This window comes from Pan troglodytes, chromosome 7 (genome assembly GCF_028858775.2).
Source record: "Pan troglodytes isolate AG18354 chromosome 7, NHGRI_mPanTro3-v2.0_pri, whole genome shotgun sequence".
Classification (NCBI taxonomy): domain Eukaryota; kingdom Metazoa; phylum Chordata; class Mammalia; order Primates; family Hominidae; genus Pan; species Pan troglodytes.
In genome coordinates this window covers 135041553-135061288 of record NC_072405.2, presented here as the reverse complement: position 1 = coordinate 135061288, position 19736 = coordinate 135041553, and the positions used below count along the sequence as shown (strand labels likewise).

The 19736-nt window shown below is 47.6% G+C and overlaps 1 protein-coding gene across 14 annotated transcripts in view; it reads left to right on the top strand.

The window, feature by feature from the left end:
* Nucleotides 1-4066: 4066 nt before the first annotated feature.
* MTSS1 (MTSS I-BAR domain containing 1) overlaps nucleotides 4067-19736 on the top strand; it is a 177625-nt gene continuing 161955 nt past the window's right edge. For 10 of the 14 annotated variants that reach the window (XM_063816553.1, XM_054657470.2, XM_001151047.6 and 7 more), the window contains exon 1: nucleotides 4167-4757. In XM_063816553.1, the coding sequence (XP_063672623.1) occupies nucleotides 4686-4757 (72 nt within the window). In that variant the 5' untranslated portion in view covers nucleotides 4167-4685. Of the gene's footprint in view, nucleotides 4758-19736 lie in introns of all 14 variants that reach the window. The other 4 variants (XM_054657469.2, XM_054657467.2, XM_054657468.2 and 1 more) reach the window with 3 other exon arrangements.

The following is a 19736-nucleotide window of genomic DNA, read 5'->3' as shown; positions in this document are numbered from 1 at the left end:
AGCCACCGTGCCTAGCCAAGCTTGGGTATGTTTTAAAAGCTCCTCAGGTGAGTCTAATGCACAGCCACGTTGCTCTATGGAGCCTCCCAGTTAGCCATGAGACTTAAGGCAGTGTTTGTGAAACTTCTGACCTTCGAGAGGGGTCTTTGTATTAGAGGCAGTTATGTGAAGTGGTTAAGACAGTGGGCTCGAAGTCATGCTGCTATGTTTGAATTCTAGCTCTTTTGCTTCCTCCCTCCTGACCTACCTTCTGTGCCTCAGTTTCTTCATCTGTAAAATAAGGATAATCAAAGTGCTAACTCCTAAGGCTTTGTGAGGATTGAGTGAGATTACTTAAGATAGTACTTGGCACACAGTAAGTATACACTAAAGGTGAGTTATTTGTATATTTATCATTACCATAGCTCATCTATGAAACAAAATTGGCTTAAGCTTGCCCTGGTCACCTATAAACAGAATTCTTTCTGATCGAGTCATTAAATTCTTTAGACAAATTCGGGAGTTATCAGCATAGAAAAGTTCCCATTTAGAAACAGGCCCCTTTTGAAAATGAAATTAGCGAGGATCAATTAAAAATATCTGTCACATTGACTCACCCTAAGAGATGTTTTGTATGTGTTTTGTGGATGGCAGGCTGAAAAATGCCCAATATAACCCTAATGTCCAGAATGTGTCACTGGGGCAGGAAACCAATGAAAGGTGATGAACTGATTAGTAGCAAGGCTGAAGGGGGGTGGCGGGGAGCGTAAAGAGCAAGTTCTTCCCCCAAGGACCAGCTGTCCCCCAGGCCTAGGCCAGGTGGGAATGTGAGCCCTGAATTGCCACATGTTCCTATCTTCCTGGAAGTGCTGAAACTTTGTTCCTTGAGGTGAAGTTTCCCAATTTCTAAATATTTTTAGATTTCACAATTTTTTTTTTTTTTTTTTTTTTTTTTTTTTTTTTTAGATTTTCCAATTTTAAAAACTCCTCTGCAGGCCAGTTTGTAGCTTCCAATCATGGGAGTCAAATAGCGGGGTTGGAAGATCCAAAAGGGGAAAGAAGTCATAATATTTTGTATTTCTCCAGGACTGTTTGAGGAAGAGAGGCTGTATCTGATGGTTCTAGGTCACCAAGACATTGTGTCTGCTCTCTAGTGGGGTAGGAACCTGGTTGGGTTCCATTCCTGAGACATTTCTTGAGCACCTGCTTTGTACCAAACCACGCCTGTCCTCCCAGGAGCATCCAATCTCCTTTGCTTTGTTTATGTGCTCCCAAGCTGCCTGCTGACTACTAATTTGACTTCTGCAGTGCCTTGATATGGAGAACTGGGCTCTCAGGGGAGCAGATATCCCTGCTGCAAGTTATAAACCAAGACTGTCCAGGACCTGATCTCCCTCTCATTAACAGTATTTCTGGGGCTCTTTCTGTACCATATAAGCATGATGAGAAAAATATATATTTTATAAGTAAGATAAGGGTCTAGTCAGAGTAGCAATAAAAGAGCATGAAAAAGATATTAGTTTAGAAAACCTTAAGTTTACATACCATACGAAGCAATTCAGAAATATATCTGGTTATTTCGAATCCATCAGAGGCATCTGAGTTTACCTAAAAGTGTAAAATATTATACATTACACAAAACCCAACATTTCATCATGTAAACAACAAAAACGGGACACCCTATTGTCGCAGAGGCAGATTCTATAACCTGAAACCCCTCCTGCCATAGCCACGTAGACACAGTTGGTAAAATGTAATCAGAATCTCTTTAAATATATGCAGAGCCAGTCTAAAAGAAGGGAAGTCCCCAACAGCCAGAAACGAAGGAGAATCTGAAAACAAGGAAAGAATGTATGACAGCTGGCCAGGCACAATGGCTCACGCCTGTAATCCCAGTACTTTGGGAGGCCGAGGCGGGTAGATCATCTGAGGTCAGGAGTTCGAGACCAGCCTGGCCAACATGGAGGCTGAGGCAGGAGAATCGCTTGAACCTGAGAGGTGGAGGTTGCAGTGAGCCGAGATCGCGCTACTGCTCTCCAGCCTGGGTGACAGAGTGAGGCCCTATCTCAAAAAAAAAAAAAAAAAAGTGCCAGGTGTCACTCCCACTTTCCTGCATCTGGGAACACTTTTCCAGCCTCCCTTTCAAGGAGTTCTCATGAGAGACAAGGGCCTGGTGGTCAGGCCCAGGGAAAAAGGCCACAAGAGAGGTGTGCTTTGGCAAACATTGCTAAAGTTGGGGTATTTGGGGCATTGAAATTTAAGCATGTGGCAGGAAAGCTAGACCAAGTGTCCACTGGGCTAAGGCCCCTTATCCCAGGAGTTCAGGAGGCTGGGTAAAAGAGAGACCTGGGGCATGGAAGTCAGAAAACCAGGGTTGGATTCCTTCCAACAGTGCAACAAGGACCAGAATGATAATTTCCTTCAAGTAGACATAATACGTATAAAATGCCCAGAATGCACACAGTAGACCCTCAGCAATGTGCCTGGTACAGCACACCAATGTTACAGAAGTGAAATGGGGCCAGGGCTGGACCTGAGCCTTGGCCTCATCCCTGCTTCTTCTGTTGATAAGATTTATCGAATGATTATTTACGAGATGCCAGGTACCACTTTAAGTGCTTTCATCGATCAGCTCATGTAATGTTCAGAACAGCCCTATCAGGTAGAAGCCATCATTATCCCCATTTACAGATGGATGAGGAAACTGAGGCCCAGAAAGGTTAAGTAACATACCCAAAGGCATACAGTTAGTAGGTTGTGAACTGGAGTTTGAATCCAGGCAATCTGGCTCTACAAGCAGTCATCTTGATAGTTAGAATACCAATAGTATTAAAATCACAATAATGATTGGCAGCAAACGATGTGTCAAGCACCCGTTATTGGCAAGGTGAAGATGAGTCGGATGCATTCGAATGCCCTTGGGGACAGGATCCAGCAGGGGTGATCAAGAGATCAGTTACTTCCTGAAGGTAACACCCTTCCGGGTGATTTCGGGGAGACGGATGGGGAAGGTGGGTTGCAGTTAAGAGTTGGGCAGAGTGATCCAGGGGAACATTATCTTCTGCAGCTGTGCTGTGTAACTCCTTGCATCCCTTTGATCCATAAAGTTTTCAAAGCCAGACCTTTTCCCATTACGGAGTGAATCTGACACAAGTGTACAGAATTTTGCACTTGGTTTCTTTTGGCCCCACTCCCCCCAGTCTTTTCTTTTGTTATGTTTTGTGCTTCAAATGGTTAGCTCAAGGGTTAAAGGAACTGTCCGGAGTTAGGTGCTTATGTCTTAATATCTTTTAAAAGTTGCTCATTTGATTCTCCTCCCTCTGGCCCATTTGGCGTTCATCTGAATGAGGGCTCCTGGTTATGCAGATAGGCAGTGGAGCTGTGAAAATGGACCACTAGGCCCCAAATCAACCTGGGCACATTTGCGCTCTGCAGGTTCAACCTCCCAGGAGGGCTCCCTGCGGTTATACCAACGCTGGCTGCTCTCAGTGGGCCTGAAAACCATCAACCGTCCAAGTCATAGGCAATCAGCAATCTCGATAGACTGATGGATCGTGGACAGAAGCTCTAACGCTGTTTCCATTCATTTAGCAACAGCAAATCAATCCACTTTTCCAGCATCCTGCAACTTTATCGAACTCGGCATCCCATTGCAGGATACGCCCCCGAACTCTCCTTAATTATATATTTCGCTATTTGCAATCAGGACTCGGCGATGCAGTCCTGACATCAGAAAATGGGCGTCTTCTCAGAAGGCCGCAGTAGCGGCAGCAGCTTTCCCGCCCTACTGAGCGCTCACTACAAGCGGGCTCTGGGCTAGGCGCGCCACCCGTGCAAGTCCCCGGGGAGCAGCGGTGCACCCTCCGTCCCGCGCGCTCGCAGCCATTGTAGGGTGGGCGCTCGCCAGGCAGGGTGCCGACACGCCCTCTCCGCGCTGCGACGGGCGGCCGGGGGAGGAGAGGGTGCGCTGTGCGCACCGGAGGGAGAGGCTCCGGCCCAGCGCCGCCTGTCCGCCAGCACACCAGCAGGCTCCTCTTTGCGGCGGGTGCCCCACGCGCCTCTCGGGCGCGCGCTCCCAGCCCCGCCCGCGTGCGGAGGCCGCACGGCCGCGAGAGCGCGCCCCCGCTTGGCGGACGCACGGCCGCGAGCGCGCGTGCGCCCCTCCGAACGTCCCCGGGAGCCCAGCCAGAGCGAGCGCCGGGGCCGGGCGCGCAGGAGTGAAAAGGAGGCGGCGGCCGCAGCTGCGAGCAACAGATCCGGACGCCGCGAGCTGACCCGCTCTGCTGTTGGGCGATTTTTTTTTTAATTGCAGAAAAATTTATTAAATTGGAAAATCTTGCGTTTTTCAATGGCGCTGGCCCCGGGTCAGCGGGCGATTTTCTCTGCATCAAGATGGGCTTTGCCGTTTCCGTAGTGGGCACCAGTGGTGGCCTGATTGTAAGTCTTCTCCCGGCATTTTTAAGGCCAGGAGCCGAGCGCTGCTTGTAGGCGAATACCCTACAGAGCGGTTTGGCTTTTTAAATTACTGTTATTATTTTGGGCAGAGAACAGTCGGTCTGGTGCACCCCGTCCTCGCTGCAGAAGAGGCTGCGAGTCCGAGGTGGGTCTCTCGGAAGGTGAAATTCCTTCTGGGGTGAGCGAGCCCCGGCCCCGCGCGCAGTCCAGCGGCCCCGCGTGTGTGCCCTCGCCCTGCCGGAGCCGGGAAAATGGAGGCTGTGATTGAGAAGGAATGCAGCGCGCTCGGAGGCCTCTTCCAGACCATCATCAGCGACATGAAGGTAGGACGCCGGGGGTGCGGCTGCGGCGCCGGCCGCCGCGCTCTGACTTCGCCGCCGCGCTTCGCCTCCACCTCGGGCCGGGCACCCGGCCCTTCCCTGCAGTGTGGCCACCGGCCACCTGCGGGAGCTCCCGGCCGGAGTGTCACCTGCTCACCCGGGGCGCTGCTCCGGGCTCTGCGGGGTCACTGGGCGGGTGGCTTTTCTGGGGGGTGTCTGCTGTCCCACGCCATCTCCCCCGCTTATTGTCCCAGGGGGCGGCACCATTTCTTTCCCTCGGGGGCTCAAGGCACTGGCTGCAAGTTTTCCCATTGTCTGTCCCTGAAGTAAGTGTCTGGGACCCGCGGGGGCTGGATGCCCGGGAGGACACCTGATTCCCCCGGGCACGGGGTGGGGGCGCCTGGCGCGGTGGTGGGGAGGAAGTGGGGGCTCTGCCCGCGCGCAGGAAGGAGTCCCCTAGCCTAGGAGACTGAGAGGGAAAGCCAGTCCCTCCTTGGCTGTCAGTTCTACTTGGAGTGGGGTATCTGAGCAAATTAGTTATTAATTGGGCCGTTCCGAAGCTGGTAAAGGTGTGCGTGCCCTCTCTTAGCCCTCCCGCGGGGCGCGGGGCCGAAGTTCCCGGGCAGCCTTGCAGGGGCCCCGCCTTCTCCCAGCTGAGCCTAAAGGCAAGATTGGGGCCCCCGAAATAACTGTATCCTACCCTCCCAGACCCAAACGGACACACACTCTAGGTTTTCTCTTGGAAGGGTTGTGAAGATGGTGTGTGTGTGCGCGCGTGCATGTGTGTGCGCGCGCGCGCGCGTGGGGGCGGGGAACAACACCCTGGCTTTTTCCAGCAAAGGGTGGGACTGGGGATAACCTGATCCTCGGATGTGGATTTTCTGGTGCCTAGAGATAGACCAGGGTCCCGTGTTATTCATCCAGAGGAAATAAAACCAGCCGCGCGAGCTGGCTGGAGGTGGGAATTGGGAGCGGTGGGGGAAATTATTTTTTTAATGTGTATTTAGGGAGCTTCTCTTTGGCTCTGGCCCAGCCCCAGTTTGCCTCAACAGATCCAGATCCGGGGAGGTGGTGTTTAATTAAAAGCTCGCTTCCAAAACGAGTGGGCAGGTTTGGAAAGCTGTGCACCGAGTGGGTGTGGACAGCCCCTCTTCAGCCGCTGCCTGGGCGCCTGGAGGAGCTTTTGTCTGATGAAGTGTAAGGTTTAGAGAGGCTTCGTGCCTCGGAAATGGTCTTTGGGAAGGAATGCTCAGCTGTCATGGCCTGCTTCCACCTTTCAGAACCAACTGCCACCTCACCCAGGGTGAACTTTATCAAGCTGCCTCTGTCCTGGTTTTGTCCATTTTGAAATCTTTCTACAGCTCTCGTGCCTTTTGTCACAAATTGTCCTTAGCATAGCATAATCTGCAGCCAGACTCTGCTTGCCCAGGAATGCTTATAGTCCAGGCACTTGGAATTAGATGGATTATTCCCTGTTGAAAGACAGCCCCTTTCATTCTGTTGCCCCCAGTGCACACTGACGGATCTGTCCACTGCAGTCCTGGAGTGATCACATCTGGAGTTTTTTCTCTTTGTTCTTTAATCCAGAATCCAGGCTCGGTTCCTCCCATTCACTGTTTGAATCGAAAGCCGTTCAGAAGGTGACCTGCCCAAAGGGTGGGCTGTCCTGCTTTCCACCTGCCATCCTGTGGCTGCGTGGCTGTATGCCCTGGCTGGGGACTCACGGGTGCCAAGGTGGTGTTTTTTCCCCTGCATGGTTCCAGTTAAAAATAAAGACATTTTCTTTAATGCCCAGTCACGGCGGAATCTAGAGTTTGTGTATCCTGACTTCTTTCGGTTTGAGTTTAGTAGGTTTGTTCAGTATCCTATGGGAAATCATTTATTTTAAAGTTTTTTTTTTTTGGTTTGTTTGTTTCGGCAGTAAAATTTTAAAAGCAAGATGGAATGGAAGACTAAAACATGCCTTGGGTTCTGCAGAGTTTTAGACTTTTGGAGACTCGAGAGATGAAGAGAGAGGGAGTGTCTGATTTCCAAGATTGTTTATGCATAAGACAATTCTTGAATATTTTCTTGGACTTTGCTTCTTAAAAGACTTCATCATGGATTAGATGACAGTGACATTTTAAATGGAAATTAAAAAATTTTAAATTTTAACAGATCTGATAAGCAGTATATAGTGTGCAGATGCATGAAGTCACCAGCAACAAAAGTCAGTTTTTAATATCTGAAATCAACTGACTTTCTAATGACCTGCTTATCCTCTTGTTCTCTTCTTTAAACTCCCATAATGGGTTTATAATGCCTTTGGTCTCCTATCTGTTTGCTCTGAGGGAAAAGCGTAAATGTCGGAAACCCATTTGGAATGCCATCTTGATAAAAATTTTTAGGTTATTTTCTCAGAAGTGATGTTAGGCTGGGTGAGAAAAGGATAAGGAAAATGGTTTTATTAGTAGCATTTGATTCTTCAAAATGTACAGCAGCACAGGAAGGGAGTCAATTTCCTCTTTGGAGAAAAAAAGAAAACAATAAAAAAAGGGAATAATTTCAAGGCCTGGCACCCTCCATCTTCTGAAACGAGAGAACCTCAAGACATGGAAAAGCAAGAGAGAGAGGATTCTTTGTGCTTTCCTCTAAAGATGCTTCATCTAAGTCCTCGGCTGGCTGTCAGGGCATGGGTTTTATCCTTTTCAGGCGGTAAGATGTGGAAGAAATCCTGACTTTTTCTCCACTGGGGAACAGCACCATGTAAAGCAAGCAGCAGCTAGTAAACAACATATCGATTCCTTGACGAGAGGAAGCCTGGTGGTTTGTTTCCCGTTTATTCTACCCTGCTGTGGTGGTGGTCGCTAATGAACGGTGTGTGCAAAATCACCTACTGGCTGCCTTTCCTCCCATCCATGCAAATTAGTAAATCGCTGATCAAATTGGCTGGTGTGAGTTGGTTCCAGAGGAAAGGGGAGACAAGATATTCATGTGGCTGGAGGGAAGGGCCCATAGCTGGTTTGTCTGGGGAACAGTAGTCTGGAAGTGATGTTGACTGCCTTCCGATTTGTAGACGATCTTGACTGCATCAAGGAGGTCCTGGAATCTTTTTGGAGTTTCTATCCAAGCTCTGGGAAGGGAGGGCTCCATGTCTCAAACAGCAGCTTTGTGCCTTTGCTTTTGAGTCATTGAACCGGCATCGATTTTGGTGATGTCTGGGGAGTTCTTAAGACCAGGAGACTTTGCTGGCCAAAATTGAGGACAGCTCACTCTGTGGATGTCTTTCTTCTTTTAATAATTAACTTGGGTTAAAAAACCAAAGTTGGATGTCTGAAATCAAATATTTTCTTCACCCTTGTTGCTCAAGAATCAGCATGTCGAGAGCTGAACTGGGCCTGCTGCGGGGAGAACTTTGTACGAGGTTAGGAGTACAGAATGTGACTGGCGCAAGACAACCCCAATCACACCTGGTTCCTCCACCCCATGTGTCACTTTAGACAGGGGTGTCCTGTTACCAGCACCTGTGCTGAGCAGAATAGAGGCCTTGTTCAGTTCCTCCCCACCGCCCCCCACCTGTGTTTGCCATCACTATCCTCTTTCCTAAGTTCTGCCTAAAATTAGAACTGCTGAAGGGACTTCTTGAATTCCTTGGAAATCTTTTTGTGGTTCGAAGCCATGTCGTGATATTTTCCCTCCCATATCATAAGATGGAGAATGTGGGTAGTGGGTCCAACACTGGATAGTGATTTCAGGATTTTTTTTTTACCCCTCACTGCTTTGTTTTGGGGTTCCCATCAGAACAGAGGTACACTTCCTTGCTGTTTATGGAGGGCAATTGTGTGGAAGGCCTTTTGCTAGGCTCTGCCCTTGGAGAGCTCCTTGTCCTGTGGGCTGTAAACAGGTAATGTGAATCCAATATGGTGGTCATGAAGGAAGGGCTGTGGTTCAGCCTAGAGCAGAGCATCAGTCTCTGCAGGAGTTCCCTTGGAGGCCTCAGAAAAAGAGTTTTCTCCAGGACAGCACTGAAAACCCAGCCAAGGCCTCAGCCAGGTGCTCTGAGGGAGGTGGGCTGCTCCCTGTAAATGGTGACAGCCACACAAAGGCAGGACAAGCAGAGCACTTGTAAAGGACAGATGGGCCCCATGTTGGCTTTTCTCTTAGCAAATGGTTGTATTTGGCCAGGGTTTTACAGCTTCCTCGTTTTGGGCCCATGGGAGAAGAAGGTGAAGTAAAGATGTCATAAAATCGACAGCAGGAACTGCCTGGGATGGGTGCCCAGAGATTTAGGACCTCTTCTATGTAGAGTCATCTTTTTGGTTTTTTGGGTGCCAATTTTGTTGTTTGGAAATCGTTTCTGTACTGGTTTGAGTGTTTCTTTGTGAAAACCCCTCCCTATTTAGTTTTTGTGAAAACCCTTTACTATTTAGTCAAATTTTTTGGAACTTCTAGCTTGATGCTGTGAACCTTTATGTTCTGAAATTCCGCAGTTTGTAATGCTCCAAATGAAGAGAGGTCATTCCTAGGTCCTGGTTTGCATAGAAGGTAAGCTGAGTTTGGATTTTGCCTGGTTCAGCCATTGCCCAGTTCTTACTAGAGTAACATATACTCATTCCGTAGTATTTATTGAGCATCAGTGGTGTTTCAGGCACCAAACGTGGCATAATGATTTCAGCAAGTAAAAACGTAGGGTTTCCCCTTAAATTTGCATTTCAGATATACTAAAAAATTGTTCACTATTTAAGTTTGTTCCCTGTGTGCTATGTGTTCTCAGTTGCTGACCTCTTGCCCTTTGAACTCTTCTTTTGCACCTCAGCCACAGGGAAAAGGAAAAAAGCTAAAATGATGTCTGTCAATTTGGCTGGCTTACTTAAGGCTGTTAAAATGCTTGGAGGGTGAAAAGGTTGAAACTATTGATTCATTAGATGCTTTATCTCCAATTTGCATCTCGGCTTTTTCCATCTTCACAGGCATGGGTGGCAATAGCTGGCAAGATTCCTTCTGTAGTGAGACCATTTAGATGTTCGAATTGGGTATGGACAAATGAGGTCACTTTGAGTTCCCCATTACTTCTTGGAACTGCCTTCAGGACACTTACCCCAAAAACCCACACCTCTGCAAAAACAAAGAAATACCTCACTCCAGACCAAACAAAAGCCAGAGGACAGATTTAGCTGCCTAGGATGTCAGACAAGAAATTTGGGGGCCATTTAAAGGGAACTAACTGATGCCGTGAGCCGTTTAACTCAGATTTGGAGATAGCACTGCTGATATGGCCTTATTAAGTAGCAAACAGGAGAGGAAAATGAAATTGAGGAGTAAATTAATTGGCTGAGCATTAAGGAAGCCCATTGTCACGATTGCTGAGGTTCTCCCTTGAATTAGCAGTAACCTGCAGGTTTCATCTGAGTATGAGCCACCAAGGCAAATCAGAAACAACCGAACAACCAAAAACTTAAAAGTAGCAATTCCCAGCGCAGAATCCACTCCAGAGCAGTCCCCGTCTCAACGCCTGGAAGTCCTAGGCTTGGGGTTCTCTCATCTCGCCTGCTTCCAGATTTGTTTGGGGGTGACAGTGTTTTTACCTACTGAGCAAATGGGAGGATTTGGGTTTTTTAAGATTCTCTGGGGGCTGGACAAGGGCCCTTGTAAGTCTGTGTTTGAAGAAGTGGATGGGCTCACCAACAAAACTCCTTCCTGTGCTGCCTCTTGGCGTATCTGGCCTTGGTCATAGGTTCTAAGTGGTTTTTCTTTTCCTGTCTAATGTAAGTGGGTGAAAAAAAAAACTCAATTGAGTTGAGTGCCTTTTGAACTGTGTGTCTTTTTATTTGCTTGCTTTCTCTCAAAGCAGTAGAAAGTTTCAGCTCACTCAGCACCAGCAGCTTCCTGGGCATGGAGGTGGGCAGCAGGTTTTGCCTGGGTCCCCTCTGCTGCCTACTATGCGACAGGGGCTCCAAGGGCCGTGGGAGTGGGTGTCACCAGAAGACGAGGTTCTAGGCAGGTGTACCTCATTTGGCTGCATGCGTGTGGTTACAGAGCAGGGTCCATTGGGTTCCCTGGGAGCTTGGAGATGCTGCTGCCTGGGCCAGGGCTCTGATTAGTGCCTTGGGGTACATTCATGGCATTAAGATTTTGAAAAGCACCCCAGGTAATTCTAGTGATGTCCAAGGCTGAGAATCACTGAGCTGTGTAAGTCTTCCCTCAAAGCCTTTTCTGGTCGGGCGAGGTGCCTCACACCTGTAATCCCATCACTCTGGGAGGCCAAGATGGGTGGATCACCTGATGTCAGGAGTTTGAGACGAGCCTGGCCAACATGGTGAAACCCCATCTCTGCAAAAAATACAAAATTTAGCCCAGCGTGATCACGCACGCCTCTAGTCCCAGCTACTCAGTAGGCTGAGGCAGGAGAATTGCTTGAACCCGGGAGGCAGAGGTTGCAATGAGCTGAGATCACGCCACTGCACTCCAGCCTGGCGACAGAATGAGACTCTGTCTCAAAAATAAAAAAAATAAAAAAAATAAAAAAAAAAAACATTAGAGTTAAATGTTAAAGTAAATAAACTGAAACATAAAAATAAACAGCAACAAAGGATTTTAGAATACTTTGCCATGATTTATTGATTCTGTCCGTTGTGATTTTTTTTTTGCGATGATGGAAACTGTTAAATACGTGAGCCACTAGCCACGTGTGACTATTGAGTACGTGAAGTGTGGCTAGTGCAGTCAAGGAATTGACTTTATTTTTAGTCATTTTTCATTTGTTTAAATTTAAATAGCCGTGTATGGCTAGTGGCTACCGTACGGAACAGTTGCAGATCTGTAACATATCATCTAGAGAATTAGAGTGTGCCTGCGTTGCAACACAGCTTTCTGACTACCTTCTACCTTCTACTGGCTACAACACTGCCCCTAAACCCCTCCATAGAAATTCTGGAGCTAGAGTTGACCTTGAAGTTAAAGGAATCTGACTCAAATCCCATGGGCGAGTTATTTAATCTCTGTAAGTCTTGGTTTCCTCTTCCGTAAAATGGGTCTGATGAACCTGATAGAGTTGTTGGAGGATTCTGAAGTGAATCATTGCTTGTGAAGGTTTTCACACATTGCCTGGCGAATGTCCACTCAAATGTTAGAAGCGGTTACTATTCTGTCTTGTAGATTTGGGAATGAGGTATTTTGAAGTCTTAAAATCAGTGGAGTAATTATCTCCACCACTTCTTAGGCAGACACTGCCCCACCCTTATGGAGCTGTATTTAGAGCTTGCAGTGAAGTTGCAGGAAATGGAGAAGTTGAGTTTTTTTCTTGCTAAGTAAATCGCCCCTGAGTTCATTACGAAGGTCAGCTGGCCCAGCAGGACCTATTTGCATTCTGTATTTGCAAACCCTACTGTTTGTTTATTAGGGAAGGAGAGGGTGGGGTTCTTGGCTAGGACATTTGTAAGTCAGATACATTGAGGCCTGGGGGAGGGAAAGTTGCTTTATTAGGGTCATCTTTTCCCATCTACATCCTTTGAGTTTCCTCCTTTTTCTGGGGCAACCACCAAAAGTGGCCATCCTGTGCCTCTAGTCTGCCCTGTAGCAGCAGCTTCCCAAGTCTTGGCCACATCTGGGTTCTTCCCATGGGCCGAATGTGGCAGTCCTGCCTTAACCTTCTGTGTGAGGACCCCTGTGATTTGGCCCCAGCTAAGTGGCCCGCTATGTGTCCAGTGCTCCCTAACTCGGACTCCCAGGCTTCCTTGAACACAGCCTGTGCTCCTCACTTTTGTTGTTTGTCCTGTCCTGTCTCTGCCATTGCTGCCTACTGAAATCTTTCTCATCCTTAGGCCCCATCAGACAGTGACCTTATTCTCTGGTGCCTCCTTTTCCCTCAAAGCTCGATAACCCTAAAGCCATTTTTCACATTCTTTGTGACGTTCTACCTAGTATTGATTATATCCTACCTTAAAAAGTGGTTATCCTTGGGCCTTGAAGCCCGGCTCTAGCGTTTCCTAGCTCTATTGCTCTGAGCAAGTTACTCAAGTTTACTGAGCCTTGATTTTCTTACCTGTAAAACGGGAGAAGAGGTGAATAATCCTTCCCTCTTAAAGTTGTTGAGTATTAAATAAAGTAAAAGTCGAGGGCTTAGCATGAAATAAGTGCTAAATAAATGCTCGTATCTATTTGAGCCACCCTAGTAATTCCTGGCAGAGCCTCCTGCTGATAGTGGCACTCAGATGTTTCAAAGAATAGAAGCAACCTATGTCTTCAGTTTGATAATGCAGTAGAGACAAGTGCAGTGCTTTTCAACATTCAACATATAAGTAATTTGAGAGGACACAGTACATGTATTCATCAAATACGATGGCATGTCTACTGCGTGTCAGGTGCTGCTGGGGGGTGGAGGAACACCTGTGGACAGTATAGACAGTCATTGCCCTGAAGTGCTCAGTCTAGGAGACAGGCAGGCAGGTAATTAGAGTTCAGTGTAATCCACACCACCATAGAGATCAGCCCAAGATTGTGTGGGGGCTCTGGGGAGGGCCTCTGATTCCCATTTAGGGTGGGAGTACAGAGTCCAGGAAGGCTTTTGATCTGGGTGACACCCTCGCTCGGAACTGAGTTTTATTTTGCTTATTTTAAAAAAGCATTTATATGCAAACCAGGCACTATGCTAAGTGCTTGACACAAACTTATTTAATCTTCCAACCACCTAGCGAGGTAGTCTTAGTAACTATTATAATTCCCATTTTACAGATGGGGAAACTGAGGTGCTGAGCGGTTAAGCCATTTGCCCATGTCATACAGCTAGTGAGAAGCATAGCTGGGAGTTAGTTGAGTCCAGGCAGTCTGGCTCCAGGGTCTGTGCGCCTCTCCACAGGACTGGGCTCTCTCTCGCTTTTGCAGCCTAGCATTTTAGATTCTGTAACAGGTGTATTTCATTCATCTCCTTGATCGCTCTATTTATACCATTAGGACTCAGGATGAGACAGATAAAAACACACAAAAATCTAGACTCACCTCTGAGTTTCTTCCAGAAGCTCAAGGGGTCTCCCTCTAATTAAGAGGAATATGCCCTGGCCACGGACATGAAGTTGTTGGGCCAGGCCAGTGCAGTTTTTGGGAGCAGCTGAGCTGTGAGATAGAAGTGTGCAATAGGGTTGTCTAAGGTGGCAGCCACACGACACACGTTTGTTTTGCTGGAGGAGCCCCTCTGTCAAGGGTCGCTCCAGTAACCACTCTGCACCCCGAGTGATTGAGTGCAGAGCAGGAAGCGGGCAGATATTTGCAGTAGGAGGCTGGGAGAGCTCAGGGATTAGTTCCCAGGGAGACCTCCCTTTTGAGGCCGGACTCCTCTCCTGCAGCCGAGCACGCAGCCATTAAGGAAGTCTTTGAGTTTGGTTTAATGGCCCCTCTTTGTTTTGAAGTGGCTGTTTACTGAACCTTCAAAGCCCGCTCGGCAGCAGGATGTGATCGAGGGCCTGAATAATTGGATGAGGCACCCCAATAGGAAGCAGGGAGCGGGGAGCAGAGCCAGGACTAGCCGACAGCCAAGCCCTCTGTCTGAGCCTCCGCTGGAGGGACTGAGGTCATCCTGCAACCAGAAGTTGACCTGGAGCGGGGGTCCCCTGGAACCTGGCCTCTTTGATGTTGTGCTGGCCTTAATTAGGAACACCCTAATTAAGTCACTGAGGAGGAAGCTTTTTTCTTAAAAAAAAAAAAAAAAAATTAGCAGATGTTTTGAGAGCATTTCATGAGGGATTACTTCTCAAAGATTATGTAAGTAACGTAAAGTTAATGGAAGAAAAACTAGAAACTTCAGTTAAGTAAAAAATAAGTCACCCACAAGCGCTTGATGAGAAAGTGGGTTATGTTCACACTCACAAGAGCTCCCACATTTTCAGCAAAGGGTCAGGGAGCCAAGACTGTGTCAGAAACTTCTTTCTTCACTTAGTGGCCTGGCGTCCTTGCCTTTCCGTGTGTGTAGTTGTTAGCAGGGCCATTGTTAATGGCTGTGTGGTGTTGCACTGCTTTGTATTTCTCTGATTAATTCATTTGGTCAAAACATATTTGAGAAGCTACTAGTACCAGGTTCTAAGTGCTGGGCTCTAGCAGCGAACACAGTGGACACAAATCCCTGCCCTCCTGGAACTTACATTCTAGTGGAGTGAGGTGCAGGTGAAGGAGACACATGGAATAAGTCAATTCTCTTGTATAGTAGGATTATGTGCAATGGGGAAAAAGCACTGTTGCTGTTTTTCTTTTTAATTTTTATTTATATATATATATTTTGAGATGGAGTCTTGCTCTGTACCCCAAACTGGAGTATGCAGTGGCGCGATCTCAGCTCACTGCAACCTCTGCCTCCCAGGTTCAAGTGATTCTCCTGCCTCAGCCTCCCGAGTATCTGTCCCCCAGGCCGGAGTGTGCAGTGGTGCAATCTTGGCTCACTGCAACCTCTGCCTCCCAGGTTCAAGAGATTCTCCTGCCTCAGCCTCCCAAGTAGCTAGGACTATAGACATGCACCACCACACCTGGCTATTTTTTTTTTTTGTATCTTTAGTAAAGATGGGGTTTCGTCATGTTGGCCAGGCTGGTCTCGAACTCCTAATCTCAAGTGATCTGCCCGCCTTGGCCTCCCAAAGTGCTGGGATTACAGGCATGAGCCACCATGCCCGGTCTGGTGCTGTTTTTAAGTAGAGTGGTTAGGGCGGGACTCGCAGAGAAGGTGACGTTAGAGCAACAACTTAAGAACTGTGAAGATGTGGGCAGGGGGTGGGGGCAGTGTTCAGTGCAAGGGAAGAGAGCATGCGCAGAAGCCCTGAGGCAGAAGCCAGTACCTCCCTCATTTGTGTTTAGGTTGCGTCCAGTTTTTTTTTTTTTTTTTTTTTTTTTACTAATTATAAGCAACCCTACAAGTACATCCTTGTGACTAGACATTGATTTACATCAGTGATTTCCCCTGAAGGACTTTTTATCCTTGGTCAAAATGTGTATTTTTTTCAAGGCTTTTGAAACCCATTACCCAAAGCCTACCAAAAAACATGTCTCAGTTCCCAATTCCCATGTTTGAGGGCTCACCACTGTGGATTACATCTAAAGGAGCTAGATGTGGACACTGGGACCTAGCTGGCACCCCTGCTTCCAAGGGCGCAAAGGGACATGTGGCATCTTATCTAGTGCAGTGATTCTCAAATCTTGCTGTGTGTAATTTTTAATGAGCAAAAGAGTCCCTGGAGAATGGGTTAAAATGCAGATTCCCTGGCTCCATCCCACGAGACTTTTTGTTGATCTGGGGTGGGGCTTAGAATCTGTAGTGTTAGCAAACACTTCAGGTCATTCTCTGATAGGTCTTGCTGGGATTCCACCAGGAGTAGGTGGAAGTGGGAGTGCCCCCTGGGCCACCTAAGCCACTGAGAGCTTCCTCTGCAGCTCCTGAAGTATGTAGGGAGCTATCTCCCGCCCATGTGTCCCCATCCCCGACTCCACCACAGATATACTTGGAATGCGATCAGGCAGACGAAATGAGTTCTGTGCCTAGACAGAGCATGATCTTGACTTCCTTTCATTTGCTAATTCTGTCTTTTGCAGGGAACGCTTCCTCCCTCTTTGTTTCATTTCTCTTTGCCAAGAAAATTCCCATTTATCCTTTGAGACCGAGGTGAGGCATTGCCTCATTCTGGGAACCGCACTGTCCAGCACTTTATATCTCGAGTATGCTGCCCTTGGGGCTTTGGGATCTGCAGTTCACATCAGCTTTACTGCTAGACTGCGTTCCTCAACGCTTTGGTCTCTTTCTGTCTATGGCCCACCCCTCACTCAGTGCCTGCGCATAGTAGGTGCCCATTCGTGGCCCAGTCAGGGTGATTGGCATCGTACATTGAGTCATCAAAGCAGAGTTGAATTCTACTTGCTAGTCACCCTTCTAAACACTTGTCGTTTTCCCCATCATCCTACAACCATCATTTGAGGCAGGGACTGCCATCAGTGTCCTTTACAGATGAAGACAGGGCAGCACCAGGTGATTAAATTACTTGCCCAGGGTCACCCAGTGAGCACATCTGGAATTGGCAGGCTGACTCTAGAGTCATGCTCTTAACCACTAGGCCACACAAGGCTTTTCAGGCTCTGGAATATGGCTACACCTCAGCGCCCTCTCGCCAGGCAAGAAAAATGACATTCAATGGAAAGACACTTAAAAAAAAAATGGCTATGGAAATGACAAACACAGTTATCACTGTCACACTGGTGGCCTTTGACTCTTTACTGGCTACCAGGGCATCGTTCCTAGCAGCCTGGGGTGGGAGTTGAGGTCACAGAGGAGGTGCTATCTGTCTCCGTTCCAAAGGGGAAATCTGCTTCGTGGAAGATGGCAGAGCACACTAATCGTGTATAGCGCAGCAAGGCCAGTGCCTGCCCCAGGGTGGATGTGACAAGTTCATCATGCTGCCCTTGGCTGCGGAGAGGTCTCAGTTTAAAAGGGAATATGGATAAAAAAAAAGTAAGGAAAAGAAAACAAATTAAACAACAAAAATTAAAAAAAAAGAAGAAAGAGAAAAAGAAAAGAACATAAAAAAGGGAATATGGAATGAATACAGAGGTATGTGTGTATTTAGGGGAGCAAAACCTCAAACATGATCCTCTCTAGGGTAGAGGGTGTTTGTGTGTCTGTTCAGGGTATTGGAGAGATTGGCCCCAAGAGGAACTAATCCCTAAAATGCAGAAGCAGTTTTGGAGTTGGGTAGAGGCAGGTCAGAGCGGACACTTCCAGGGAAAAGAAATGGGTGAGTGTAAATGGACCAACGTGAAGTCACGCTTAGAAGGTCTAACATTTCATAGGGTGTGCAAGCCACTAGGTGTTTTGCTTAGGTTCAATATCTAATGTGGACATTTATAGACAGGAATAAACACATGGAGCAATAGCTTTGGCCTCTGGATAGGAGGACAAAGGTTAGAGGGTAGATATGTATTATTCTGGGGAGGATTAAGCGTATACAAATGCTAGGTAAAAGCAGCCAGCCCCTGTATTAGGTGGTTAAATATTGAGTTCCCAGGTTTCCAGATGTGGAGAATCAGTCAGTCTTAGGTGAACCCATTATACAATTTTATTTTAAAAAGAACTGGGCAGGCTGGGAGTGGTGGCTCATGCCTGTAATCAATCCCAGCACTTTAGGAGGCTGAGGTAGGTGGATCACTTGAGGTCAGGAGTTCAAGGCCAGCCTGTCCAACATGGTGAAACCCCATCTCTACTAAAAATACAAAAAATTAGCTGAACATGATGGCACACTCCTGTAGTCCCAGCTACACAGAGGCTGGGGCAGGAAGATCACTTGAACCCTGGAGGCGGAGGTTGCAGTGAGCCAAGACAGCACCACTGCACTCCAGCCTGGGCAACACGGCAAGACTCCATCTCAAAACAAAAACAAAAACAAAAACAACTGAGCAAACTCAGGAGCAGTTAACCATTGCTTAGGAGCAAATAACAGTTAATGCAGTTAACCGGGCATGAGGGCAAACCCTTCCCTGACTTTGGGCAAATTACTCTTTCTGTGCCCGATTTTCCTATGGTTAGTAGGGAAGTGTTAAATGCCTGTTCTACCAGCTGCCCTTTCAGTGGTGTTTTGAAAGACCTCTGTACACTCGAATACAGCATACATGTGAGGCGGTGCCTTCAGTGCCCATCATGACGTCAGTTTAGATTCCCACATGGCAGGTTTTCACCTTTGAAAACTTGGCCATACAAATGTCAAGTGGCTGCTGATGCAGGCAGTGACTAACCATAAACCTCTTCCTCTCTCTTTTGATGGGAGGAACTATCTGAAATCATAAAGGAAATGTCATGGCAGTAATGGCCATGGCTCTTGCTTGTAATCCCAGCACATTGGGAGGCCAAGGCAAGCAGATGACTTGAATCCAGGAGTTCGAGACCAGCCTGGGCAACATGGCAAAACCCATCTCTACTAAAAATACAAAAATTAGTCGGGTGTGGTAGTGTTTCCCTGTTGTCCCAGCTACTTGGGGGACTGAGGCAGGAGGATCGCTTGGGCCTGGGAAGTCGAGGCAGCAATGAGGGGCCTGGGAAGTCGAGGCTGCAGTGAGCTGATATTGTGCCACTGCACTCCAGCCTTGGTGACAAAGTGAGACCCTGTCTCAAAACAAGAAAACAGGCAGGGCGCAGTGGCTCATGCCTGTAATCCCAGCTCTTTGGGAGGCTGAGGCGGGCAGATCATCTGAGGTCAGGAGTTCGAAACCAGCCTGGCCAACGTGGCAAAACCCTGTCTCTACTAAAAATACAAAAATTAGCCAGACGTGGTGGTGCATGCCTATAATCCCAGCTACTTGGGAGGCTGAGGCAGGAGAATCTCTTGAACCTCATAGTCGGAGGTTGCAGTGAGCCAAGATCACATCACTGCACCTCCAGCCTGAGTGACAGAGCAAGACTGTCTCAAAACAAACCCAAAATTGGGGAATGAGTTGAATTTAGGGGATGAAAAAGGAGAGGGATTCTATTTTTCAAGAAATGTGGAGCATGGAACACATACATACATTTTACAGTGGTTAAAAAATAGAACCAAAAACCTAGCTGTGGTTGTAGAGCACCCTAAGATAGTGACGCCCTTAGGGGTGCCGTTGTGGTGGGGTGGCCATTGCTGTCCAATAGAACTTTCTGCAGTGGTAGAGATGTTCTGTGTCCATGCTGTCCAGTACGGTAGCCACTAGCCACTGCAGAGCACTTGAGGTGTGGCTAGTGGGCTGAAAAACTGAATTTTAAATTTTATTTAGTCATACTTTAAATAACCTCATGTGGGGCTCCCCTGTTGGACAGCTCAGGATAGACAAAGGAATACTTCCTGGTGGAAAACTTAAGAAAATGACTTGGAAGATATGGTTGACATATTTGTTTGGTTCTTTTTATTTTAAGTGGAGACACCCAGATGTCAGAAAACAGCCCGGGCATCCAACCTAGTAATGCGGGAGGAGGAAAAGCTTGATATCCTTGATTTGTTTGGTTAGGGTGTTAATAGTTAC